The sequence below is a fragment of the Chinchilla lanigera genome, unplaced genomic scaffold (assembly GCF_000276665.1).
Source record: "Chinchilla lanigera isolate Chin_1 unplaced genomic scaffold, ChiLan1.0 scaffold00002, whole genome shotgun sequence".
NCBI lineage: Eukaryota > Metazoa > Chordata > Mammalia > Rodentia > Chinchillidae > Chinchilla > Chinchilla lanigera.
In genome coordinates, this window is record NW_004955403.1 from 46,732,903 (window position 1) to 46,760,656 (window position 27,754).

The 27,754-nt window shown below is 44.2% G+C and overlaps 1 protein-coding gene and 2 long non-coding RNA genes across 5 annotated transcripts in view; 2 read left to right on the forward strand and 1 right to left on the reverse strand.

Moving 5' to 3' along the window:
• Slc25a37 (solute carrier family 25 (mitochondrial iron transporter), member 37) overlaps positions 1 to 6,180 on the forward strand; it is a 41,523-nt gene extending 35,343 nt beyond the window's left edge. For all 3 annotated transcript variants that reach the window (XM_005373702.2, XM_013514005.1, XM_013514004.1), the window contains exon 4: positions 2,474 to 6,180. In XM_005373702.2, coding sequence (XP_005373759.1) covers positions 2,474 to 2,994 — 521 coding nt within the window. In that variant the 3' untranslated portion in view covers positions 2,995 to 6,180. The remainder of the gene's footprint in view (positions 1 to 2,473) is intronic.
• On the reverse strand, positions 1 to 27,754 carry LOC106148463. Its single transcript, XR_001233925.1, has 5 exons — positions 26,449 to 27,754; positions 20,287 to 20,341; positions 9,025 to 9,098; positions 6,805 to 6,942; positions 1 to 717 (listed from the first exon to the last, which is right to left on the reverse strand). It is a non-coding gene; the product is annotated as an uncharacterized LOC106148463 (long non-coding RNA).
• Positions 20,446 to 21,995, forward strand: LOC102019012. Its single transcript, XR_259245.1, has 2 exons — positions 20,446 to 20,483; positions 20,880 to 21,995. It is a non-coding gene; the product is annotated as an uncharacterized LOC102019012 (long non-coding RNA).

Below are 27,754 nucleotides of genomic sequence, written 5' to 3' on the forward strand. Positions count from 1 at the left end.
TAAAAATGATACGGTAATCTGAGCAACTGATGGGAACGACAACAATATGCAGTATAACAACCATTGGTGAATTCCTGCCGTCCTGTCCACTGAGACTCTGTATTGTCTCTGATGTCTCCTTCCCCTTTTGAGTTTTGGGAGTATGGTAAAGCCAGTCTCAGCCGGGCAGGCATGAGTCCTGCTGGCTTTTTATGTGTCCTGCTGTCTTCGGCCAGCTCAGATGTGAACAGTGAAGTCGGGGGCCTAGTTCTGTTGCACCTTCGTCTGGGTCATTCTCTACTTGGTAGTGGCCTTAGGTGACGTGCGGGTCTCTGTCAGCCTTTCTCCCCGCCAAAAAATAGTCCCTTGCCAGAAGGGAGAATTGGAGAAAAAAATGTCAACAGCGTAAGTCATAGGTTATAAGTTTCCCTTTTTTTGGCCGGGGGGAGGGGGGTCTTTTGAGGTTGAAATTTTTGTTTGTTTTCAGCTGTCTGCCACATCCTAGTAGATGCGGGCTTGTTCGCCCTCAACCATGCTGGCTCACACTGAGGTGGGGAGGGGACTCTACCTCCTGGGTGCTCAGGTGGACAGGTGGGGAAAGGTGCTTACCTCTTTTTATGCTGGTTTCCTCATGGTGTGCAGGGGAACTGGAACATCATGGGCCTTTCTCGCTTTTATTTGCAAAGCGGCGAGCTCACAGGTAGCAGTGTTCTGTTCTCAAACATACACACTCTCATTCTGAAGAGAGATGATGTCCATTAAGGAAACTTACCTGTCTCTTGCCTTGTTCTATAGTGAGTTTATTCAAGGCAGTGTTCTTTTGTTTTGTTTGTTTGTCTTTGAAACAGGGTATCACTGTGTAGCCCAGGCTGGCCTCAAACTCAGGGCAGTCCTCCTGCCTCAGCCTCCTATGTGCTGGGATTACAGGCGTGCGCCACCATGCCCAGCAAGGCAGTGTGTGAGGCCAGGAAAGAGATGCTCTGACATTGGCGGGAAGCAGTTCATGGAAAATGTCAAATCCCCAGATATACACACGCATACTGCAGTTGTCTTGTGGAATTCCTGGGGGAATCCAAGACCCATGCAGATACCAAAATGCATGGGCTTGCGAATCCCCTATATAAAATGGTATGGTATTCGAGTATAGCCTATACAGGTGCTCCCTTCTACTGCAGATCATCTCTAGATTACTTACAAGACCTACCTCAATGTGAATCGCTGCTACCCTGTATTGCTTAGGGAATAATGACAAGAAAAAGTCTGTACATATTAGTACAGATACAACTTTTTCCTGCACATTTTTAATGCAGAATTAGTGCAGTCTACAGATGTAGAATCCATGGGTAGAAAGGGCCAGCTGTGTGTATCTTGGGGTGCTGTGCTGCTTCCCTCTTCGTCTTTTCTTCCTTTCTCTTCCTCCTCCTCTCCTTTTTGCCTTCCTTTCCTTCTTCTCTTCCTCCTCCTCTTTTCCTCTTCTGTCTCCTCTTCCTTTTCCTATTTTTCTTTCTCTTCATCTTCTTCTTCCCCTTCTTCCTTTTCTTCTGTTCCCTTCTCCCCTCCTCCCTCCTTCTCCTGCTCCTTGCCTTCATTTTCATCCTCTTTTCCTTGTTTTTTTCTTTCTTCATCTCGTGATTCATGCAGTGATGGCCGCTGAGTTATCCTTAACTAAGCAAAGAATTTATGTACATTTTTTAAAGGAAAAAAAGTGAGGTTCAATTTGACTTAAGGTCTTTATTCCTTTTTTTTTTTTTTTGTACCAGAAATTGAACTCAGGGCCTTGTGCTTGCCAGGCAGGTGCTTATGCTACTGAGCTAAATCCCTAGCCCTAAGGTCTTTATTCTTTTAAAAGTGAAGCGAAGCACATCATGTGTGTTCATCCGGCAGTATAGACTCTCTTAAAGTTCAGTCTTGGGCATACAGCCTCATTTCCTGTTTTCCCATGAACCACTAGTTAAGTTAGTTTTGTATTAACAAAGCTACGGTCTTCATTGGAGATTGTCAGAGAACTTGGGCAGACATAATTCTACCATTGTCCCAAGTGCACCGTGATAGAAAAGCTACAATCACTATCAGAGAGTCGGGCTCTTGAGACTAAGCAAAGGACACACATCTAATCCATGGACTGGGGACAGGATGGAAGAGGGCAGCTGGAGCAGGGAGCCTGGAGTGGCTCCCTGAAGTGGTGGGGGACCTGCTCACTGGGGAATCTGGCTGGGGACACCTGAGGAAGTAGCTACCTCCTTGGCTGTGGGTCCTGAAGATAGAAATGGAGCCCCGAGCTGGGACTGCCTGGAGCTGGCCCTCATGGCCTTCCAGGGTGGGGCTGTACGTGTGATCGCTCTGTACCTATTACCAGTGTGTCTAACGTACTTGTTTCTCTTTATTGGCTTGGCTTCCCACTTCACTCCAACCTGGGGTGGGGCCAAACCAACCACCTGCCTGCTGGCTGCCTGTCCGTCCTGGCCTGTCCCATCCTGCCCTGCGTCCGGCACAGTGGTGAAGCAGCGCTTACAGATGTACAACTCGCAGCACCGGTCTGCCCTCAGCTGCATCAGCACAGTGTGGAGGACCGAGGGGTTGGGGGCCTTCTACCGGAGCTACACCACGCAGCTCACCATGAACATTCCCTTCCAGTCCATCCACTTCATCACCTACGAGTTCCTGCAGGAGCAGGTGAACCCGCGGCGGGACTATAACCCGCAGTCCCACATCATCTCTGGTGGCCTGGCCGGGGCCCTTGCTGCAGCTGCCACCACCCCCCTGGACGTCTGCAAGACCCTGCTCAACACACAGGAGAATGTGGCTCTGTCCCTGGCCAACATCAGCGGCCGGCTATCAGGCATGGCCAACGCCTTCCGGACAGTGTACCAGCTCAACGGCCTGGCGGGCTACTTCAAAGGCATCCAGGCACGTGTCATCTACCAGATCCCCTCCACGGCCATCTCCTGGTCTGTCTATGAGTTTTTCAAGTACTTCCTCACCAAGCACCAGCTGGAGAACCGAACTCTGTACTAAAGGAACGGCTGTGGGAAGTGGTTCTGGAATATTTTGTTCACAAAAGTCTTCCCCTGTCTGCCTGCCCGTCTCTTGGCCTCACACCCAAGGTCCCTTTTTTGAGGGTGCCCTGGATGGGTGCTCCCGGATGCCTTAGAAAGAGGGGAGGCTAGGATGGCCGCTGACCGGAAGGCTGTCCTGTCCGCAGGGACATCCGAGGTGGCGCCGGACAGGAAAGACTTGGGAAGGGGAGTGAGAAATAGCTGTTTCTCCTTCACCCGCAAAGAATGTAGCTTTTCTGCTTCTCTGTGGCAGTCTCCTCCCTTGATCCTTTGGTCACACAGGAGGGAAGAGGAAATAACAGTGACTGAACACATTAAAGAAAGCTTATATATATATATATATATATATATATATAATATATATATAAAAGTTCCATTTTACAGTCTAAAATAGATGGATAATGTTTATCCTTTATTTTTCTACATAGAAATTTTTGAATTTGCGTGTGTTCTTGTGTGTCCATAAATAGTATTACAGCTGAGCTGATTGAGCTGGTATTTTTTTTTTTTAAAGAGGGCTGAATTCTTCCATCAGGCTAAATAAAAAGGCACGGAAGTAATAAATGGCTGGATGGGGCCTAAAATTGCGTGTAGCACCCTCCCAGATGGAAGTTTCACTTGAATGTAAAATAATAAACATTATATATTTTGAATTTCTCTTTCAATGGGGAAAAAGGTACATTAAAAAAATCAAAATAATGTTACGCTACTTGCAGCTAATTTTAATTCAGTCAGTTGCTCACCTTCATGTGCCTTATTCCTTTTGTCTTTCCTAAAAATTCCAGAACCAAAGATTGGGGCCCTGGCGTGTTTCTTCGTGCTGCATACACGCACATACACATAGCCCAGGGAGTGGGGTCACTCCTGCTATACACTGGTGGCCTCAGTATAACTAGGATGACCGGTCTTATACCTGCTGACCCTTCCCTCGCTTGCTATGAGTGACCTGGGTTTGTGCTTCCCTGGGTCACACTTAGAACCCCTGGATATGCCAGTGTTTTACTTGTTGAGTAGGTCGTTGGGATAAGTCCTACCTTTATCTTAAGACTTACTGTGGATCAGCCTTTTTTTTCTCACGCGCTTCAGGGAACTTGGCTTATTTGGGTTTTGACTAAATCTTCTGTTCTGCCTTTCCCTGTACAGTCTAGGGATTTAGTAAAATGGAGCCAGCACACCTCTGGCACTTGGCTGTACCCCCCGCCTGTTCCAACCCTTAATCCACTGTCACAGCCTCCTCTGGTTGGGTGGTGATAAGTCTAGGCCCTCCAACAGGGGCCCCTGCCCAAGCCTGACCTAGACCCTATGCCCAAGGCTACCTCTTGAGCCTTGTTCGGTCTGTGTCACCTGGGAACAGTAGGTCTTACTGCCTTGTCTTCTGAAATGGAGTCACACTGTCTGCAAGAGAAAATATAGGCCTGCTGCTTCCAGATTGGTATCCGAGGGGACACCGGATGTTCCGTTTCCTGTTTTGAGCCCCCACTAGAGCCTGTCTGTGAATGAGCAGGAAGCACGTGCATTTCATTTTGGCAGTCCTTGTCTTGACCTGACACTATCTCGTTGGCCAATGTGGCGCCTGTCCCTTAGGCGGCTCAGGTCTGGCTCCTCTGGGCCATGTGACTGCCTGGGAAAGACTTAGGTTGCACGTAGAGAAGTCTCATCTTGGGGCTATGCTGTTGCAGGTCTTTTGTCCCAGGAACTATGAGCAGTTGTCTAACGAAAAGATTGACTTCCTTTTTCAAATCCAGGTTAGGAGGGCCACCTTGGTACCTCGTATGTGTACTCCACGAGCAGGGGCCTGCTGCTGGGCTGCAGGATGGCTGCTGAGCTGTCCCACCTCGGGGTTGCCCACCCATGCTCTCAGCTGTGGGGACCAGTTGCATCAGGCAGAAAGCTGGTGACCGTGCTGTCACTGGAAATGTTTACATCTATTCTGACCTTGGCCTGGGGTCGAGTTACATGTGCAGTGCTAACTTCTGCAGATGGAGGGGAAAATAAAATTGTAGGTTCTAAAGTAGAACTTAAATCCTAAAAAAAATTCCTAGTATCCCTTTTTGTCCACTTGATACACTGGCCTGCTATAAAATGTTCCTGGTTTCCTACAGGATTTTGTTCTGATATTTACAGCAGAGTCTTGACTTCTAGAAAATCCCCTTTGGCTAAGGGGCTGCAAAGCAGAGAGCGGGGAGCTGCATGTTAGAGCTCCATGGGCTTAGAGTCCGAGGATGTGGTCCTGGCTTTCTCTTCCTGGTGATGAAGGCTGGGTCAGCAGTGGGGCGTCCCACCTGTCCTCCCTGCCTCCACCTGGTCATCATGAGGTTTAGTGAGTGATCTGTCAGAAGTTTGTGATAGTTTTGAGGCACCAAATAGATACGTATTTATTAATTTTACCTCTCTCACTCTTACCTTGAGATATGGTATTGTTTGCCCCACACAGACCATTAGCCTGCAGGTTGTGATTTTAATATTGCAGAATGCTGAATAGGAAAATAGTTCCTCTGTCCAGTGACCCACCCAATAATCATGATGCATACTTAGTCATTAACATCTTTGAAGCGACATCTGCAGCCAGGCAATGCCAGGGGAGTCCAGTCCTGGAACTTTGACAGTGTGTGTGTTTGTGTAAGTTAGCTCTCCTTCTCCGACCATGATTTGAGGGTCACCCACTTGTAGACTGGAATTTTCAAATAAAACATTTTTTCCCAAATGGGATGAATTCTCCATGCATGCCTATTTTTTCTTAACTTTGGATTGACTCTTACCTGTTTACTAGCTTCTTATGTGATTTGTTTTTATAAAAACGCTTATGTCTTATTCCAAGCACCATCTTCCCATGGCCCCGAAGGCTGAATCTCCAACGCCTTGTTATGCTGATAAGGTGGTATTTATTTAAGGATGATTGTGTCTATGAACTACGAATGTACTGCTGCTTCCTACCCGTGAGACACACCATGTATGTGACAAGGGTGATCAGATGTTATTTCTTCAATGTCATAAATGCCTGTAGTCAAGATTGTTTCTGCTTTGAGATTGCTGCAGAGGGGAAATGTATGCTCATGTGTGTGTGTGTGGGGTGTATTTGATATCTTGCTGCAGATGTAACACTGGAGCTCGAGAAAATAAAGCATTGGTCATGGAAGTATCGTGAGCTCTGTGATGGAGGCACTCATGTTGTCACAGCAGGGCAGGGCTGGGAGCTTCCTGCTTGCTTTGCTCACCATTCTGGGAGGGTGCAAGCTTTTGTGCAGTGTGGGAGCCCGAGTAGGACAGGCACACGTTCCCTGCAATATGAAGAACTTGTGTGCATTGTCTATCTCATGCCCCTTTGCAGAGCTCGAGCTAGAAGGCTCTGAATGTAGACGTCCCTGAGAGTGACCAGAGTCTGTGCCCCAAAGGTGGCAGCATAAGCCAGAGAATGTTACCTTTTCTGAAGGTGGGACAGGGGAACCCATGTGAAAAACCAAAGAACTCTTGGCTTTACCCACAGTGCCAAGGTCATGAGCTGCTCTCAGCACAGCTGCTGAAGTCCTGAGCAAAGGTACGAAGTCAGAATGGAGGTCAGGCCTGAGACCCAGCTGGGGGGACAGGTGCCTTGGAGGTGGGCAGCGATGCTGGTCAGAGCGCAGAGAGGATTAGAGATCAATTTCCTGCTTTGTCATTTTCACCAACAGCCAACCCTGTGCTACTCAGATTTCCCTTTGGGCTTGAGGTTGCTTCGTGTCTGGGTGAGTGGCAGATGTGGCTTTTCTTTAGTTATCCATTGTCCACTTACCATATTTCTCCTCTCCCTGCCTCAGGAGTTCCGCCACCAAGAGAGCAGGGCCTCCCAGGAGCAGGTCTCATGCTGGAGCGGTGGATTAGGGAAGAGGAAGACGTGGCTCCTTCACTGCAGGCCTTACAGCCTCCTAGACTACAAGGAGAGATGTGGACTTTGTTCATACGATCACATCTTGACCCCTTTCCCCGGGGTGGCAGTGCAGGCTGCCACCGAGTCGTGGCAGAAGTGTCAGGGTGGTTCGGCTCATCTCCATGAGATGGTTGCCCCACGTTCTGATCCACTGCTTTTTCCTAGCCAGTGGTGAATGGAGCTTCTCCTGCACCACCTCTTTAGTGCTGAAGATGCACATTTCTCCCCAGCTTTGAATTAAAAATGTAGCCCAGGTAGCTTGAAATCAGCCGGAAATAGGCAAGTGCCACAAATCAGGCTTTTGCTTTTCTAAGAGCAAGCAGCACACTTTTGCCATACAGTGCTCCAGGCTTACTTTGCACTTGGTATTTTTTTTGTTTGTTTGTTTTGTTTTTCTTACGGTACCAAGGATCAAACTCACGACCTTGTGCTTGCCAGGCAGGCGCTTTTGCCACTCAGCTAAATCCCCAGCCCCAAATTAGAATCTCTCTCTGTTTTTTTTTTTTTTCCAGTACCAGGAATCGAGCTCACGACCTTGTGCTTGCCAGGCAGGCGCTGTGCCGCTGAGCTAAATCCCCAACCTACACTTGGTATTAAGTATAGGTTTGCAGAGAGGGGCGGGGGAGAGGTGGTAGAGTTCATCTTCAACCTGTGTCCCCGTTACTGCTGCCCCTCTTAGGTCCTGGCCTGCCTCTTCCTGCTCATACTCAGGAGGCTGCTCCAGATTGTCCACACTCTAATCCAGCCTATCTCGGTCACTTTCTTGTCGCTGAGACACAATACCCCATGCCCACAACTGCGAGCTTTATTTTGCCTCACACTTGTACAGGTTTCAGTCCGTAGTCACTTGGCCCCGGGGCAGAATTGGCGTGGCAGAGGGGCACAGTGGAGGCAAAAGCTGCTCACTTCATGGTGACCAGGAAGCAGGCAGTGCATGGCGGAGCCAGGGAGGAGACACATCCTTCCAGGCCGTGCTGCCAGTGACCACCTTTTCTGACCAGACCTCGTCTCTTAACGTCCAGCTGTCAGCACCCATTGTCAAATCTCCTTCCAACAGCCATGCCGATGAGCACACGACTAGACGTAAACCAGAACCGGCTCTGGAAGTCTGACTGCATGGCATCTTCTTTCCTTCAGGGTCAGGGTCTCCTTCCTGTCTTGGGTTCCCATGATTTAGTGGGCTGTGCAGCCCTCCCAGTAAAGACCTCCCTTCTGACCCCTAGGAATAGCCTCAGAGTATCTTAGTGGCCTAAGACACTCTTACTGAATACCTCTGCGTATTCATTCAGAGATGAAGATAGTAACCCCAGTGCTGTACAAGAGAGACAACCCGGGAGTGGGTAGAGGTGGGCTGCTGTTACTCACAGCAGAAGAGCGTTGCCCTTGTGAGCGGTTTGACCTTTAAGCAGTAGGTTATTGGGTATTGTCCTGGGTTTTTGAGCAGAGGATACTAATGGAAAAGCTTGCCTGGCCGAGTGTGCAGGACCGAGTGGGGAGGAATACCGGGGACCCAGCAGGTGCCACTGGGTGTCACAGTCAGATTGTCTGGAGGAGGAACGCTGAGGCACAGGCAAGGGAGATGATCAGAGTTAGTGGGACTGGACTGAGAAGAGCGTAGACAATGGGGCCTGGGGGTGCGGGGCTGCAGGGCCAGCTGAGAACAGGCGGAGAGAGGGAGGGATGCCTGGCTGAGAGGAACAGCAGGTGATGACAGAGGGGAGGCCTGCCTCAGAGTCAGCGGGCCTTTCCCTCCTGCTCGGCCATGTGCAACACTCAAGGGGCCTCTTTCCCTCCCTTCTCCTGGCTTCCATTTCTTTGCCCTCCTTCAGGTCGCCCACCTTTGTGATGACCTTCTCTGGTCGCCCCCACTTGCTCAGCTCCTTCTCTGGCCACCTAAACATGGCTGCTCAGAAAGTTCTGAGCCTCTCTGTAGCCTCTTTGCACTCACCGGCCTCCCCTGGGAAGGTGCTTCTCCTGGATCCCAAGTCTACACATCCAGCGGACTGTCGGAGAGCTTTCAGATTTGAACTAGTCCCTCACCTGCAAAGGACCCCCCCACCTGTGAGAGACTTGCGTGCTACCCACCTGATCAGTACGTTCAAGGGCTCCTCCTTGCTTGTTGGAGAAGAGGCCCCCTTCACAGTGCCCAGCTTAGCCTCCTGTGGGTGGGAAGAGAGGGACAGCAAGGACCCCGTAGTGAGTGGATAAGCCCCTTGGGTCTTCCTCTTCCGAGCAGGATTCTTTCTGGACTTCTATTCCCACTGGAATATTTTCTTCCCTCTTTCTCTCTCCACCCCCACTTCCTGCCTATCAAAGTCCTATCTCTTAAAAACTACAATATGTTTGCTATATGTAACAACTGTATCCATTTTGGGGGATTGGCACACGTATCTACTGTATCTTGATCATTTTGGAGCCTCTTCCTCCCCTGTCCTCCTTTGTCTCCTCTTCCCTGAATCACCTTCCCCATTTCCAAAGTCTACTTCTCTGTTTCCTACCATGTCCTTTATTTTTCTCTTTAAATTGTTTATACTTTGGGTTTTTCATATGAGAGAAACTGCACATTATTTAATCTGTGTCTGATTTATTTCACTTAACAAGATGGTCTCAAGCTTCACCCATTTTCTATAAATGACTCAGATTTGTCCTCCTTTATGGTGCATAATACTCCATGGTGTCTCTTGGTTCATGGTCTTAATTCTTTCCATGATCCTGGTTGAAAACCAAATTGGTTGTGAATCAAATTGAATGTCCCCATAAAGTCAACATTGAACCTCACCACTGAATTTGATTTGGTTTGTGACCAGAATCATGGAAAGACTTAATTTCATGAACCAAGATAGCACTGTACCATATTGTCTTCATTCATTTATCTGCTGGTGGGAATCTAGGCCATTTCTACAATTTAGCTATTGTGAATTGTACAGCTATAAATATGTGTCACTGCAACGTGATCACTTTAACAGTTTTGGGATGATACCCAGGAGAGGTGCAGCAGAGTCAAATGAAATTTCTCTTTATTTTTTAGTGAGCTCTCCATACTAATTTCCACAGTGGGTTATACTATCTTTAAGCCCACCCTGATACTGGCACGTACTGTTCCACTGTGGTGTACTTCGGGATTCTTAAATGAATGTGATGTCCCTCTCCTCTTGGTAGCCGGCCCAGGGCCTACTGTGGCTGATCCCCCTGTTGCCTTCTGAGCACACCATGTTCCTGATGAGGACAAAGGCTAGTAGATTCACTCTTGTTTTCTCCTTGGTTGTCCAGTCCATCAACTCCCCCGTTCTGCATAAAAGCAGCCACCAGTGTTGTCATCTTCAGCTGACTTCTGAAGTCCCACTGATGGAAACATCTGCTGGACATGCGGGTGGGAATGCCCAGAAGGAAATACAGTGCCAGCGCTAAGGAGAAAGTCTGGGATGGGACGTAAGGATTTGCCAGTTCTCTCCAAGTTCTGATGGCTGAAGCCAGGGGCACAGACAGTGGGGAGTCCCAGGAGAGGAAAGAACTTGCAGAATGCCTACATTTAATTAGCAAAAAGAGACCAGGGAGCAGGAGTGGCGGAAAAGGCCAGAGAACTATGAATATAGCCAAGAAGTGAGGCTGTCTGAAGGGATGATGTCAGTTCTACCCGTAGATAAACAGCTAGAGCCTTTAAAAAATTTCCCAGGTTTTCTCTCCTTGCTCTTGTATTCTTTGTCTCTAGTTTGTTTTCCTTGCCCCTTGCTCCCGCCTTTTTGGAATTCCCTTTTAAATCTCACCCTCACCAAGTCCAGTGGCTTTCCCTCCCAGCACCATTTCTAACAGAACGGGTGGACTCTTCCACGAGTTACCTAAAAGCAATAAATGGACAAGTGCTCAAAAAGTCACATGTCGGGCTTGTTCGTGAATGTGAAAAGCTAGAAAACAAACCCAGTGTGGTATCTACCAGAAGTGAACTGGTTATAGAACATCAGGTTGTCCTGATATTTTCATGGGAAGGAAGGAGGTTTCATCAGGGGTGTCCAGCCAGCTCCCATGTTTGAGATCTGGACATCTCAATCTGTTTCTGAAATTTGAGAACACTTCCATGCTTCCCCATTTGTCTAGCCTTGCCTCCCAAAGTTGACATTGCTTCAGGCACCATCTGGTGAGATCGGGCATTTGGGGTGGTATGGCTGTAGACTTGGGGACCATCTGAACTCTCTTTTGGAGAGGTATGGATATGAGATCACATTAGATTTCCAGGTTCCTGTTGACACGGATTCTTTAGGATGTTCTTCCTGCTTTTCTTATTTATCACTTTCGCTGTCACGAAGTTTCACTTTCCGTAGTAAGTGGCATCTCTGGACAGAGACACAGAGAGGATGCAGGGTCACCCTAGCAGGGACACACAGCCCAGCCCATGTCCACCATCCCTGGAAAGCCCTCTGTGAAAAGAAAAACGACCAAGGACGATCACACCAGCAATGTCTCAATCTTCAAGCCATGGCAGTTGCAGCTTGGGCACCGCCTTGGAGCCCTTCTGGGTCTCTGCTGCGAAGGGCCCTTGATATTGAAAGGGCTTCTAGAAGACAGCGGCCAGCTGAAGCCGTGTGGATCCCAGAGCCACACAGAAAGAGGCGCTGTGGACCTCTGGGAACCATCACAGTCAGGCTGGGTCTTGTGTGGCTACCTTTAGGGGCAGAAGTAGTTTAAGGAGGAGAAGTGGAGAGCAGTCTTAGGAATCTTTGTTCTCATCAGTATGTAGATCTGTGGAAGTAGATTCCGCTTTTCTGCTGAGTAGGGACAGTATTTTGTTGGTGGGTGCCTTTAGCTTGGAGGGACAGGTGACAAATTTATATCCCAAGATTTGTATTGTGAGCTTACTATCACCCACTGAGTGAACTATTGTAGCATATCCTCTCCTTTCCATGACTGTATCTGTGTGAAGTTTGAAAAACAAATCATGTGCCAATTTTTGTGGAAATAGTTACAGTTATTCATAATACCTCTCTCTGTAGCTCCAGCTTCATGAGATTGCTTTCCGCAAGCACTTCTAATGTTGAGGGTCCTGGACAAGAACAGAAATACCTGGGCACTCAAGGCAGAGATCAGTTTCAGTGGCTTTGGTCCAAGACTGGAAAAACATCACCAGGCTGGAAACTGGTAATACCCAAGTGCTAGCAATTTTCTTGTGTTCGTGCTTATCCTCTAGCGCTCCTAGCTACCTTCTCCTTGGTATGTCCATAGCCATGGACTCTCTAGTCCTTGGATGGTTTTCAGGGATCCAGGATCTGAGGACAATTGTTGCTTACAGTTGCTTACAGTTCTCATCAAACTCTTGTTAGGAACAAAAGTGAAATAAATTACAAACGAAGTGTGTCATGATTAGTGGGACGCAGAGGGAAATCATACTGGGAAAAGCAACCAAGAGAAAAGAGTGTTCTAGAATTGCAGAGCACACCAAATTCCAAGCCTATTACTCATCATGGAAGAGAAATTTCCTTCACACAAAACAGAATGTGCACCCCAAAATCCTGGTGCCCCAGTGAGCGAGAGTTGCCGAGAACACTAATTTAAGAAGTTCTTAGTTCTTCCTGTCATGCTTCATCTGATCTACCTTCTTATTTTGAAGGGATTATTTTTGCTGATTTTGATTTAGGCTACACTCTTTGTTTACTGATGCTGTCTTGAATTTCCACCACAGCCTCTATGACTTTTGCTTTTAAGATAAGCAAGTTTCTAAAAGCCAAATTTGAAAAGCACGCAAATACCTGATGGCGAATTGCAATGTAAGGATGAATTTTGTTGATGTTGATGTAATATAGTAATTCATTTGCTGCCATTGAGCATGTAATGAGTGGGTCACTATGTCCAGAGGACTTGGAGATCACTAACCAGCTGTGTGTCCTAGATGTACTTGGGTATATCACATCTCCCTAGTGTAGTTTTCCAATCTGCAAAATGAAAGGGTTGGGCCAGATGATGGATAATAGCTCCTTCAGTGGCCAGCATCTATGATAACGTCCAGAAAATACAGGCTGGATCCAGTCTCTAAATCCATAATTACAGTATAATTACATGCTTTTTATGTGAGATTAGAAGGAAAACCACATAGGCTCTTTAGCTGGCCTACCTACCATAAAGAATCATTACCATTTTGCTTTGCTACTATTCACTTCCTATTCTACAAATCAATTTTAATTCTAAAATGCATGAACTTGGTATAGGAAAATGAAGGATGTACTTTATACCCTCCTGTTTATTTTCTTTCCTCTTTATTATGCTTTTAATTGCTACATTTTGTGCACTTGTAACTAAACAATTTATTGATTTATACATCTATCTACATTCTGTATGAGGATCTCTGGTCTCTGGGAACCCTGGTACCCAAAATGGAATACATTATACTGAGTGCCTGCAGCTGAAGGGATGTGATGTTCACAGGGTGTATTACTGTAGGAATATTCAATTTCATTTTTCCATAGTATTTTTAATTGAAGACTGTATGTCTGAGCTTTAAAAAAAGCTGCAATTTTTTTGCAGAAGTTTTAAATTCATGACAAAATTGAGAGGAAGACACAGAGATTGCATATAAAGTCCTTGTTCCACATGCATAGGGTCACCCATTATCAACAGCTTCTAGCCGACTGGTATGTAATCAGTAAGCCTACATTGACACAGCATTGTCACCCAAAATCTGTCGTTCACGTTGGAGTCCACTCTTGAAGTACGTTCTATGGGTGCACACGAAAGTACAATGACCTGTACATACTATCATAGTGTCATACAGAATACTTAACATTGTCCTAAAAATCTTCGGGTCATCTTTTTATTATTGAATTCTACTTTAATCCCAGTTGTGGTCTGGGAGCAGACGTTGCATGGTTTCTGCTCTTTTGAATTTGTTCAGGTTTGTTTCATGGCTCAGAATGTAGTGTTTTTGGTGACTGGTCCCTGTGAGCTTAGCAAGAGTGTGTACTGTGCTGTGGTTGGATGAAGCCATCTATCGGTGATGATCATGCACAGTCAGTGATGAGGTTATTGAGAACTATGTCTTAATTGATTCTCTGCCTGCCATACCTGTCCATTTCTGAGAGACAGGTGTTGAAGCCTTCAAGAATAATAGTGGTTTTCTCTGTCTTTGCAGTGCTATCATTTTTTGCCTTTATATTTCTATACTGTTGCTAAATGTGTACATATTAAATAAAGATTGTTTTCTTTTCCTGGAATATCAACCTTTTCATAATTATGCAATGCTTCCCTTTATCCTTTATTTTTTTCTGGAACTTGTTCTGTCAGTAATTAATATATTTGTTTCTGTTTTCTTTTTCTTAGCTTTGCCGTAGTATGTCTTTCTCCATCCATTTACTTTAAATTTATGTGTCTGTAAAGTGGTGTCTTTGTAGAAAATGTATAATGAGTCTTGCTTGTTTATTCTATTGGGCAATCTCTGCCTTTGGATTGATGCACCTCTAAACTTTTTACAAAAGCATCCAAATAGATTACATCAGGCATAATTGTATTTACATTGACCTTTTCTATCACATGCTTCTTGGTTTGAGAGAAATCTCAAACTTTCCAATACTACCAAAGTTGATCATTTACATGGCTATAAAATGGTAGTTAAAAATTTACTTCATATCACTAGCTTTTATGAAATAGCCTTTTCTTGTCAGTGAAATTCTATTTTCTTACAAAAACATAGTGCATTTTGCCTAATTTTCTTGACAATATCTTCACTTTCAGAGGTCAAAATTTCCCAGAGAGTTGATTGAGGGTAAATCAACACTGGATTTCAGTAAGAGTGACAGCCAGTCCTATAGCTCATATCAGAGAGCTTGAGGAGTTTGTAAATGTTGTGTGTATGCAAATTAAGAATTATGATAGCAAAGAGGTCATAAGAGTAAAGAAATATCTTGAGGTTTAGCGTGTGCATACACTGTCCTCACAGAATGGGACACCTTGCTTATACAGCTCCGTCCAGTTAGGTCCTTGTATTGCTATTTCTGGCCACAAGATGGCATCTGACTTTCATTAATAGTCATTGGACATACCTTGTCGCTTGTCCCTCAAACTGGAAACCCAGCTCTGTCTCAACGGCTATACCTTATTATACCAGATTTTTTTTTTTCTTCAAATAGCAGCATTTCCAAAGGAAATGGCATTAGCTTGTGTTTGTCTGGGAGCCTTGTATCTGGACCGTCTTACCTACATCAAGATATGCTCACCCATTTCAGTGTCTTTAATCCATCATTGTGTCAAATACTTGCCATACTTTAGGAATTTCACCCGTGCCTTTCTCTACCCACTGCCCCCCAGTGAAGGCATGTCAAGGCTACTTTTACAAATGCCTGTAAGAAGATCATTTTGTTTTGAGTGAGTGGGTGCAAAGGACCCTGCTCTAAAGCCTAGCTTTCGAACTGGGAGTGTCGCTCAGTGGTAGAACACTTGCCTAGCAAGCACAAGGCCCTGCGCTCCAGCCTCACCACTACAAAAGAAAGTACAGTTCTCAAGCTGGGCAGGTATAGGGCAAATGAATGCAATAACCACAAAGGGAAGCTCACGAGTCTAGTTGTCCAAGACCTAGTCAGGTCCCTAGTGCCATAAGGGAAGGGATCAGGTGCATTGATTCACCTTCATGCCTGGGCACCTTTCCCAGGGTTGGTACACTGTACACACTCCGAAAGTACTTTTGGACTGGATGGGTGAAAGGGCCTGAGAACAGTTTTGTGGAAGGATGAGGTGAGGCTGGCTCTAACGCGATGTGTGATTGGGTGGAGAAAGCCCAGGAGCGGACACTGTGGCACCTTGGAGAGAGAGTGTGCAGTGGGCTCACAGGGCAGCGAGAGCAGACCAGAGAGAGGGCAGAGGAGCCGTGGTGAGGACTGTGCCAGGCCCCGAGTTCATGAATTCTCCTGGACCTGACCTTAGATGCTCAAGGAGAAGCTGAGAGCCATTTTAGTAGACTGTAGAAAAGCAAAGTAAAAGGTACAGTGGCCAGCGAGGGACACTAAAAGACACACAGCGGCACTATGGGATATGTGCCCTTAGGTGGTGTTCTGCTGAGCTGGGTCTTCCACAGAAGGAAGCCATTTGCCTGGCTGGAGACACCATGGCAGGGCAGGGGCAGCCCCTGGGTTCACCCTGCTGCAATAAAGGCGGCTATCTGATGAGCATTTGCAGCTTACAAAGTGCCTCTTCAAACACTAGTTTCTTTAAAGTCACAGGATCCCTGTGATACCCATATTGTCCCTTTCCCTACAGATGTGGAAGTGAGGCTCAGAGGGGTTAAGTGACTTCACTGGCTCAGGGTGTGTCTGGGGTGCTGGTCTGACCCTGCTTGTTGGACAGGCAGCGCGGGGGATTAGTAAAGGATCTGACAGACAAAATCAAGATCTCTCCTACTTTTTAAAAATGTTATCACAGCCCTAAGAAGGTGAAGACACAGCTGCTACACTGTAAACAAAGGTATTATTTTGGCATTATTCCTAATAGATATTTTTGCCATATAATGGTAGGGGGCCTTATGTTTCATTAAGAAAATAAGGATAAGGTACTGATAAAATGTCTTCAAGTCAGGGGAACAAAGTGCAAAATATCTCCGGGCTTCAGTCCAAACCAGGTTACTGTGCAGCTGAGACCATCTTCATCTTGCTTTCTTTCTCTATGAACTCAGCACTCTAATACTTGGAGGAGTTGCAAGGGAAAAGCACATACGTGCTCGCAGCTGCAGATCTTATGGTGCCTCGTGGTGCATCATGCTAGTTCTCTTACCTCTGCTGCCTCAGGGCTTTCTCTGAGGCTGGAGGAGGAGTGTCACACGGAAGAGGTGGCACATTCCAATATATCAGATTAACCTGAAAGCACTAAGGCTGGCAGGTGAAAACCTCCAAGGGCAGCCCTAACAATGGGGCCAGAACTCCTTGGCCATATGCTCCAGCCCCCTCCAGATGTTCCTCAAGGGTCCCAGTGTGCTGGAGGCCCAGCTGCCCAAGGTATAACTGCTTAGAATGCGTGATCACTTGGCTCTTCTTCCTTCCCTTACTTCCGAGGTCTGGCATCATCTTCCACATAAACTACCTGTATTCAAGTCTGGGGTTCAGGCTCTGCTAAAACATATACACATTTGCTCATAGAAAAGCTGGTTGGCTGCATCGGTCCTCTATGATCTTACAGGAGTGAGGCACGCACAAGTGTTGGGGAGGATGGGGTGGGCTTTGTGCAGGGGGACAGTCTCCTCCTTTTGGTTGTCAAGGGCAGATGCATTGGCTTTGCGGAGGAAGAACCATCAGAAGACCACACTAGGTGTGATGGACCATGTGAGCAAAAGCTGGGGGCTCAAAAAAAAGCTGGAAGGATAGGAAGGCTTCTAAGCAACCAGAGATAGGGTCTGGGGTTGGAGAGGTTGCTGAGGCTCAGCTGTAATAGGCCTTGAATACCCAGGTTTCTCCTTGCTTGGGATTTTGTTCTGGGGGTGACTTTCCTTTTGAATCATGCCGTGGAGGGAATTCCTTTGCCATACCAAACATTTTCCCAGTGAACTGCTACGCCCAAATTTGCTATGTGAAGGATCTTCTTTTTCCGCTCTGGTGTCTTCCTCCTGAGTTTGGAGTCTCCTTTCCTCTCAGCCTCAGTTTCCTTCGGAGGTTTGTATTGTGTCTCAGCCCATCCTGCCCTGACAGTTTTTTCACCGTGACCTTTCGGAGCTTTAGGGCAAGGGTTTGGCAAAACGTGCCTATACCTATCGTGTTTTCTTAAAGTAAGTAGTGAAGATTGGGCATGGGTTTGAGTGTGGGCAATAGCTCTCAGCATATCACAAGTGTCTGGTGATCAGCTGGTTCCAGCAGGAAGTTGAGTTTCTGCCTATTTTTGAGGTATGCCACCACCTGACAATTTTTCCTCTCTGTTCAGATCCCTCACCTCTGAACTGCCTCCACATTACATCTGATCCCTGGGCTTGCGCAGCTGCTGTGTTCTTGGGAAGCCCAGTGGTCCCTACTGCAGTCCACGAACTCTTTCAGTTTGGCAAAAGAGCTCAGCAGAGAATTCCTCCTGCCAACGTCACTTTGCAATACTTTTGCTTAATATTCATGTATATATTTGCATAGTATGTTTTAGATTGCAAAGCATTTAAACATACATCCACTTGCTTTCTCATTTTTGTAATAATCCTGTGAGGTAAGTAGGGCAGCCACTGTTTCTCTGGTATAAATAAAGATCTGGAGAAGTTGGGTGATTGCCTAGGGATTCAAGTCTGGTTATCAGAGGGGGAGTCGAGAACCCTGGATTTATTTTCTGCCAGAGCACACCACCAGGGGAGACAATAAGAAATATTAGGACCCACTCTTTGCCTGCAGAAGCTCAGAGTATACTTGGAGTGAGAGCAGATAAACAGGAATTAAACAGTGGCATTGAGTTCCAAGTGCCAGGTGGCTTCTGCACGTGTCTTATGGCCTGGATGGATGTACAGTGGTGAGATTGTTTGTGATGGAGAAGGCTAGGAAGAGAGTACAAAAGATGACAGAAATCTAACTCTTCAAAAACAAAGCAAAAACAGTGCAAAATGCACCACATTTATATGTGCAGTACCTTTTACAGCTTGAACAAGGCCATTCTGGCGAAGAAGGTACACACCAAAAAGAGATGATGACTAGCTATTACACCACATACACAGATCTATGTGTTATGGTTCATATGCGGATGTCTTCCCAAATCTGCATGCACTCAGGAGCCCGGCTTGTGGAGGTGATTGGATGACGGAGGCGCTGGTGTGGGGAGGGAGGGTCTGGTAGGAGGTTGGGCTGCTTGGAACATGACCTGGCAGGGTCTGTCTCCCATGCTGGCTCTCCCTTTGCTCTCTGCTTCCTGCCTGCCATGACCTGAGTGCCTTTCCCTGCTAATGCCCCTTTTCCATGCTGTTTCCTGTTGAAGCCGACCATGGACTGAAACTTCCAAGCCGTGAACCAAAGTAAACCTCCCTTCTTTTAAATTGTGGGTATTGAGTGTTGTGTCCCAGTGATGAGGAAAGTGACTAAGGCACAGAACATTTGGACAATTACTGAAATAAGCCAATATTGATCTGGTTTTAAGTATCAGGATGGACAACCACAGCTTTCTGCTATCCCTTCAGGAGTGCCAACACAGCAAAAGACTGGATTTTGGAGTCTTTTTGGAAACTGAAGTTTGAAAGCCCACTTTCTAGTGATGAAACTCACTAAGGCTTTCTGTGCTCTATTTTCCTTCTCTGCAATGTGAAGATAGTAATTCCAAACTCAAAAGGCGTTAGGAAGGTGGAGGGAATAATATAAGTGAAACAGAGTGACAGTGGGTGTTAGAACCCTGAATTCCTTTTCTGTTTGAGCATTTGGGGCCACGGTTGGTAGAAGTGTTGAGCGTGCTGAGCATGCCATGGATTTGGCCCATTCTTGTGTCCCTCTGTGCAGGGCTCTTGTTCTCATTGTGTCTCAGAGAGGCAGCACTGTGAGCATGCTTGAAAATAAAAAAGAAATCCACTGGTTTCAAAATATGAAAAGAAAACCAGAGAAAAGGCCAAACCCATGTACATTAGTTAAATGTCTGTGAAACATGTAGTCCACTGGCTATTGTTGCTTATCAAAAGCAAATAGCTGCTTTTGGTTGTCAGGTAGCCATGTAGAAGCTGTATTTCATGCGTGACATGGGTAAATTTGAACATTTCAATTGGCTGTGAGATGGGGAGTCTGTAAATAGGCGAGGCTCAGGCCTAAGAAGTTCCTGAAGCAGCTCTGCTCCTGTGGCCAGGGTACCATGGCACCCTTAGGAACGAGTCAGTGTTTGGAGTGGCAGATGAGGCAGGGCTCGAGGGGTACTTACTGGTCTCCCTGAATGATTTCTTTCCTTGAACCAATAGAAAATCAAGTAGCACAGGACAAATGCCTCTCAAAATACCTATCAGATTGCCATAAAAAATATCACAAACAACAGAAGAAAAGTCATTTGCACCATTCTGGAAGCTAGGACATGCAAGATCAAGGCTCTGGCATATTCAAGACCAGGTGAAAGCCCACATAACCTATGCTTTCCCCGTGTCCTCCCATGGCAGAGGGGCAATAGGTCTTTCTGAGGCCTCTTTTACAAGAACACTCACTAGTCCTATTCATGAGGGCAGCAGCCGATGACCTAATTTTCCTCCCAAGGCCCCCACCTTCTAATACCATCATCTGATAGGTTGGCTATCAACACATGCATTTTAGAAGGACACAAACATTCAAACCCTAGCAGGGAGCCTGGTAGAGACTGAGGAACGGATTAGGTGCAGGGGTCCATGGACCCTTCCTTGTTAGGGTGGATAGTCCCTGGCTTCTCAACAGTAAGGCCATTAACAATTTAAATTTGACCCACCTTTGATATTTTAGTAGAATTCACTGATCACTTCTCAGTGATTCTTCTCAGAGCACTAGAAAAAGAAAATAATTCATAGTAGTATCCTGGCAACACGATAGGACATTTGCTTTATGACCAAACAATCTCATTAAGTGCAGGCGTTGAGCCTATCATCTCCTTTGTTGAGTTATGGCCCCATGCTCCTCCTGGGAAAGGTGCATCCCATTGGATGGAGATTTGGAGGGTGCTGGGTGGGAGTGAGGAGAGCAGAATCAGCCTTTAGTATACAAAGAAGAGGAATCACCTCTGTCAGGAGCTTGGAGTCCCCTGAAGTGGTTCTGACATCCAGCAGTAAAATCACAGGTCATTTTAAGGAACTCAGAGTGACCAGATAGAATCCTTACTGTGTGCCAAGAGGACTTAGTAGCTAGGGAAATTGGCAAGTGTGTGCGTACCTTGGTGCTTGTGGCTAAGGAGGAGGATGATTTGTTCCTTTGAAGACTTCAGTTTGTACCAGGAACCACCTGGGCTTGTTCTATAAGGAACTCCCTTAGGCATTTATTATGCTCCATTCTTGGAAACAATAAGATTTACATCCATTGTTTTTTCAGGAAGTTACTGAGCAAAGTGAGGAACACCCTTCTAGGAGGGGGCCAAGGCAGACACCTCTGTGAGTTTCTGAAAGACTACTGAACCTGAAACAGCCTGGGAAAGTGAGACCTGCGGAGAGGTGACCAGGATGTGCAAACTAGCGGGAGGGAGCACCTGAGCTAACGGCTGGGCTAGAGAGCGGCCAAGAACAAGTTTACCTGGTGCATTGAACAGGTGTCATCTCTGACATACATCACTAAGCATGAAGCCGACACAAAGGCGATTTCCTCCTTCTCATGGTGTTGCTATTTGCACTTGACAGCAGGGTGTTCTGAGGCGGGCAGAGTGAGAAGAAGGATGTGGCCGTGATCTGGATCACTGGGGCTCAGGCCCCGGCGACCTTCACCGTGAGCACAGCCTGTGCACGTCTGGGCTCCGAAGGACCATCTCCTGGTATCCTTCTCACAGAGGCAGAACATGCAGGGCTTCTCCAGGGAAAGGCCCTGGAAACTGGGACTCCCTAACGGTTCTCCAATTCTCTTTCTTCTAGTTGCCTATCACTTTAAACACATGATGAAAACCCAATTTTTGTCTACATAGGCAATAGAAGTATCGGATGCTAACCAAGCTTACTTTGCAAAAGAGTTCACACTCAGGTTACTTTAAAAATCAAGCTCCCTCCGTGAATTTTTCAATATTTAAAGTTATCAGGTACTGTGTATATTGATCGAAGAAGGGGATATATGAAACTGACTCTTTAATAGACTGCTGAGGCTTTTAAGTGTATATTTACAGAAAGAATAATACACTTTTTGGGGGTTCAGTTCTGAGTTTTAAGAATTATATAAACTCATGTAATCCCAACGGTAATCAAGCCATAGAATAATTTCATCACCCACTCAGAACTGTCTGATGCTACTACAACTTCTCCTTCTATCCCGAGCCCCGGACAAATATTCTTCTCTTTTCCAGAATGTCATATGCATTGTAGGCTACTGTCTATTGTATAAATATACTACATATTGTATGCATATACCACACAATGTATGAATATGCTTAATTATCCAAGGGACACTTAGAGTGTTTCTATTTTGGGGTGATAATGAATAAAGCTGAACTAATCATCTATGTAAAAATTTTTGTGTCAATGTAAGTTCTCATTTCCCTGGGATAAAAGCCTTGGGGTGAGGTTTTTGGGTTGTATGGTAAATATATATGTAACTTTATAAGAAAATTGCCAAAGAATTTTCTGGAATGACTGTTTCTTATTGTATTCCCACCAACAAATGTGTGAGAATTTTAGTTTCTTGGCATATACTTTGAAGAAAGAAAACAAGATTATTGTTTTTATCCTTTTGTTTTCAGTACTGGGGATTGAACTCAGAGCCTTTGCACTGAGTTATATCCTCAGTTGCTTTTTTATTTTGAGGCAGGGTCTTGCTAAACGATAAGTTGTCAAGGCTGAGCTTGCTCTTTTGACTCACCTGCCTCAGGTTCCCAGGGTGCTGAGGTGAGAAGTGTGTACCACCACATGTGGCTCCCATTTTTAAGATATTTCTGTTGCTCCCTGTCTTTCTTTATTCTGGAAATTCTTTTTCTCTGTGATGTAATTTCCCTTCACTCTGAAGAACTTTTTCAAGTGTTTCTTTTAAATCATCTCATTCTTAGTTTCCTTCTGCTGGAAGTCTCTATTTTGCCTTTATTATTAAGGATACTGAATGGAGATACTGTAGAAGTCTGGTGGCACTTTGTCTCTTCCAGCACATTAAAGACCTCTTCCATTTTCTTCTGGCTTCTATGTTATCTAACGGGAACTCTGCAGTCGGTTCAATTGATGTCTCACATCTATCAGTTTTCTTTCTCTATTTTCAAGATTTTTTCTTCACATTTGGTTTCATCAGTTTATTATTTGTTTTCATTGAGCTTCTCTTGCTTGGAATTCACTGAGTTTTTGTTTTTGTTTTTTGTTTTTTCCATTTGTAGCTGTCTCTTTTACAAAATTTGGAAATCTTCTAATCTTCTTTAAACGTTGTTTCTGTACAAATCTCTCTCTTCTTATTCTCTAACTTAATGATATAAATGTTAGAACTTTTAACATCATTCCACAAGTTCCTTAGGCTTGGTTTACTTGTTTTACAATCCGTTATCTCTCTCTTCTTCAGATTTGAAAATTGATATTGATCTATATTTAGGATCTCTCTTTTCTTTATTATTTTATTTGACATTAAGCTTGTCTAGTGAGTTATTTCAGTTTTTTCTTAGTTCTAAGCTTTCCAGTTATTTTTTAAAAGTAGTTTTCATTAATTAATTTTTAAAGTAATTTTTCATTAATACGTATTTGTCATACACATTGATTGTATTCAACACAGGAATTTTTTTACCTGTACATAATGTATCTTAATTCTTTTTTTCCACCCCCTTTTCCTCCCTTCAGTTCTTCTTCTCCTTCCCATTTACAAAAACTTTGTTTCTATTATTCTTTTCATTATTTTTTTCCTTTTCCTTTCCCCTCTTCCTTTGCTCCCCTTCCCATTTGAACATGTTCTTCCTACTTCCCAGTACCTATCCTCAGTTATGCTCCTTATTTATCCATTGTTTCTCACACAAAAGAAACAATGTGATAGTTAAACTTGTGTCTGACTTATTTCACTTAAGATTATGGGCTCGAGGTATATCCACTTTCCTACAAATGGCTCAAGTTTATCCTTTTTTATAGCAGAGTAGTACTCCATTGCATATAAATGCCACATATTCTATATGTATTTTGTTGATGGGCACATATGGGCTATTTCCAAGATTTAGCTATTATAAATTGTGCTGCTATAAACATGGGTGTGATGCTTGCTTTTAACTCTTTTGGGAAGATACCTAGAAGGGGAACAGCTGGGTCAAATGGAACCTCTAGTTTTAGTTTTTTGAGGAATCCCTATACTGATTTCCATATTAGTTTATGAGTTTGCACTCCTACCAACAATGGAGAAGGGTTCCTTTTTCCCCACATCCTGGCCAGCATTTGTTATTGGCTGATTTCTTGATGATAGCCACTCTTTGGCAGTGAGATGGAATCTCAGTGTTGTTTTAATTTTCATTTCTTGATTGACTTCTGATGTTGAGCAACTTTTTGTGTATTTATTTGCTTTTGTACAGCTTCATCTGAGAAATGTCTATACATTTCAGATACCCATTTTTGTATTAGGGCTTTAAATTTGGGGGGATCTGATTTTTTTGAGTTCTTTGTATATTCTAGATACTAGTCCTTTGTCTGATGAGTACCTGATAATTTTTTTATTCTGTGGGTTATGACTTCACTCTGCTGGTAGTTTCTTTTGCGGTGCAAAAGCTGCTTAAAATTTGATATGATCGCAGTTGTTGATTCTTTGTCATATTACTCGTGCAGTCAGGGTTTTGTTTATAAAATTTTTGCATACACCTATATCTTAAAGAATTTTACCTATTTTATTTTCTAGCAGATTCATTGTCTCTGTTTTTATTTTTAGATCTTTGATCCATTTCAATTTTAGTTTAGTGTATGGTGAGAGATATGGGTATAGATTCAGTTTTTAGGATGTAGACAGCCAGTTTCCCCAGCACCATTTATTAAAGAAGCTATCTTTCTTCCAGTGCAGGTTTTCAGCCACTTTGTCAAAGATAAGGTAGCTGAGTATGTTTAGAGGTGTTTGTGCATCTTGCACTCTGTTCCATTTATCCTTGGGTCTGTTTTTTTCTAATACCATGCTGTTTTTATGATGGTAGCTTAGTAGTATAAATTCAAATCAGGAATTGTGATGCCCCCTGCCTTGCCATTGTTGCCCACAATTGCTTTTGCTATTATAGGTCTCTTCTGGTTCCATATGAATTTTAGGATTGCTTTCTCTAGTTCTGTGAGATATGCTATTGATATTGTGGTTAGGATTGCATTACTTTTGTATAACAGTTTTGGAAGTATGGCCATTTTTACTATCTTGCTTTTGCCTATTCAGGAACAGGGGATATCTTTCCATTTTCTGATATCCTCTTCAATCTCCTTTTTCAGAGTACTGTAGGTTTCAGTGTATAGGTCTTTCATTACTTTTGGTAGGTTTATTCCTAAGTATTTCATTTTTTTAAAATGCTATTGTAAAAGGTGTTGTTTCCCTAATTTCTCTCTCAGTGAGTTTGCTATTTGTATGCAGGAATGGTACTGATTCTTAAGTGTTGATTTGTGCTGCCAAATTAGGTTATTAATTTTAGGAGTCTTTTGATGGAGGTTTTAGGGTCTTCTATGTAGAGCATCACATCATCAGCATCACAATGATAATTTAAGTTCTTCCTTTCCTGTTCATACTCTTTTTTATTTCTTTCTCTTGTTCAATTTCTCTGGTTAAAATTTCCAGAACTATATTGAACCTGAGTGGTGATAGTGGGTGTCTTTGTCTTGTTCCTCATTTTAGAGTAAAAGCATTCAGCTTTTGACCATTTAGTATGATGTTCACTGTTGGTTTGTCATAGATGGCTTTTATCAGACTGAGATAAAGACCTTTTATTCTGTAGGGTTTTTATCATGAATGGGTGTTGGACTTTGTCAAAAGCTTTCTTGTATCTATTGAGATGATCATATGGTTATTGTCCTTGACTCTGTTAATATGGCGTATTACTTTTATTGATTTGCATAAGTTGAACCATCCCTGCATCCCTGGGATGAATCCTACTTGGTCATGGTATATAATCTTCTTGATGGTTTGCTGCATTCTATTTGCTAGTATCTCACTGAGGATTTTTGCACCTATGTTTATTAAGGGGATTGGACCATAGTTCTCTTTTTTGGTTGGTTCCTTCTCTGGTTTTGGTATAAGGGTAATGCTTGCTTCCAGGAATGGATTTGGGAATATTGCTTATCTTTCATTAAAGAGTTTGAAGAGTAGTAGCATTAGATTTTCTCTAAAGTTCTTGTAAATTCAGCAGAGAATCCATCAGGACCTGGACTTTTCTTTGTGGGTAGTTTTTTAAATTAATTCTTCAATTTCATTGACTGACATTGGGTTATTTACAGTATTTATGTCTTCTTGATTCAGCTTTGGTAATTCATATGTATCTAGGAATATGTCAGTTTCTTCTGAGTTTTCTATCTTATTGGGGTACAGTTTCTCAAAGTAGGTACTCATCTAGATTTCTGCAGGATCCAATGTGATGTCACCCTTTTCATTCCTAATTGCATGGATTTGGATCTTTTCTTTCCTTTATTTTGTTAAGTTTGGCTAAGTGTTTGTCTATTTTGTTTAATCTTTCAAAGAACCAACCCTTTAATTCATTGATCCTTTGAATTGTTTTCTTAGTCTCAACTGCATTAATCTCTTCTCTGATCTTTATAATTTCTGCCCTTGTACATCGGTTTAACTTGCTCTTTGGCCTGACCATGGCTCCCTGACCCTGGATGTCTCCTGCAGTTGTCCCTTACCCAGTCACTGTGGAATCTGAACACTGGGAGCCCTGAGATGAAGCCAACTCATGGCTGCTCTAAGTCTCAGGTTCAGTTGGCCCCTTGCTAAAATGGCATTGGACCGAGCACCCTCTCCAGGGGACACAGCAGTCACTTGGACTGCAGTCACTCACCAGGTGTAGTGCACAGCATCCACTGCTCTGTTCCACTGGAGCATTTCTCCCTGGAGTCCTCTTGAGTCACCCACACTCACTGTGACTCTGTAGATTCGATCCTCCTCTCTCATGTCCTGATCTGGGAGCTGGGTAGAAAGTGCAGATTGCCCCCTCCTTTTTTGTGTTGACCTCTATCTCTTCATTCTCTCTGTGGGATCTAGTTTTCCCTGCAGATCCTTCCCAGGTCCCAGAGATCCACCTCCTTGCATTTTTTTCTTCTCTAAATTGTTATGTTCCAGCGTGTAGATTCCAAATCTTGTTTCTGCTTACTGCTTTGCCATCTTCCCAGAAGTTAACAAAATAGTTTCTGTCTACTAATTAGAGAGTCTTTCTTTATATTACTGGAAAAAGTGTATACCTATGATGGTTAATCTTGATGGTCAACTTAATTGGGCTGAGAAATACCTAGGAAATAAGTAAAGCACACTTCTGGATATGTCTGGATAGGTCATGGAGGTGTGACCTCGGGAACTCTATCTAGTCATTGGCCGTTTTTTTTTTTTTTCCAGCTGTCTTTACAATCCTCTCTGTTTCACTGCTTCCATGAGAGTACAACTCTCCTCCACCAGGCCAGTCTGCCATGATGTTTCTGTTTTGGATCCAGCTGACCGTGAACTGAAACATTTGGAACCCTAACCAAAGTAAACCTTTCTCCTTTCAGTTTTGTGTACCAGAAGTTTTGTCTTAGTAACGAAAACCTGACCAAAATACTGCCTATATTTCATACAATATATTTATCCTACTGCTTTAAAGTTTTTTTTCTGATCATTCCAGCACCTGAGCCATCTCCAAATTGTCATCTTTTGATTGTCTTTTCTTGAGAATTGCTAATATTTTCACCATGTTATTAAGATGTTGAGTAATTCTAGATGATATCTTGAACACTTCCAATACTATGTTGTGAGGTTTTCAGTCCCATTAAAATCATCTTGCAAATGTTTTTTGTGTTATCAGGCAGTCAGTCTGATGATGTTTAGTCTTCAAAATCTGTTCACCCTCTATGGGTGGGGATCCAACGTCCAGTTACATTTTCAGAGTTTAGAAGATGTGAGCTCTGTTCCCATGCATTTAGTCTTGACAAAGTTATAGTTTACATTACAGCTCAGTTCTCAAAGCCTTTGCAATGCTTCTTTAGGTCTACTCCATGGGTATGAATTTCAGTGGTGAACCTAGGGTTTAAGATGGCTCATGAATGGAATTGTACCTGCTTCTCCCCCTCTTTTCTATAAAATCACCTTCACTGTTTTGATCCCCTGGGTTTCTC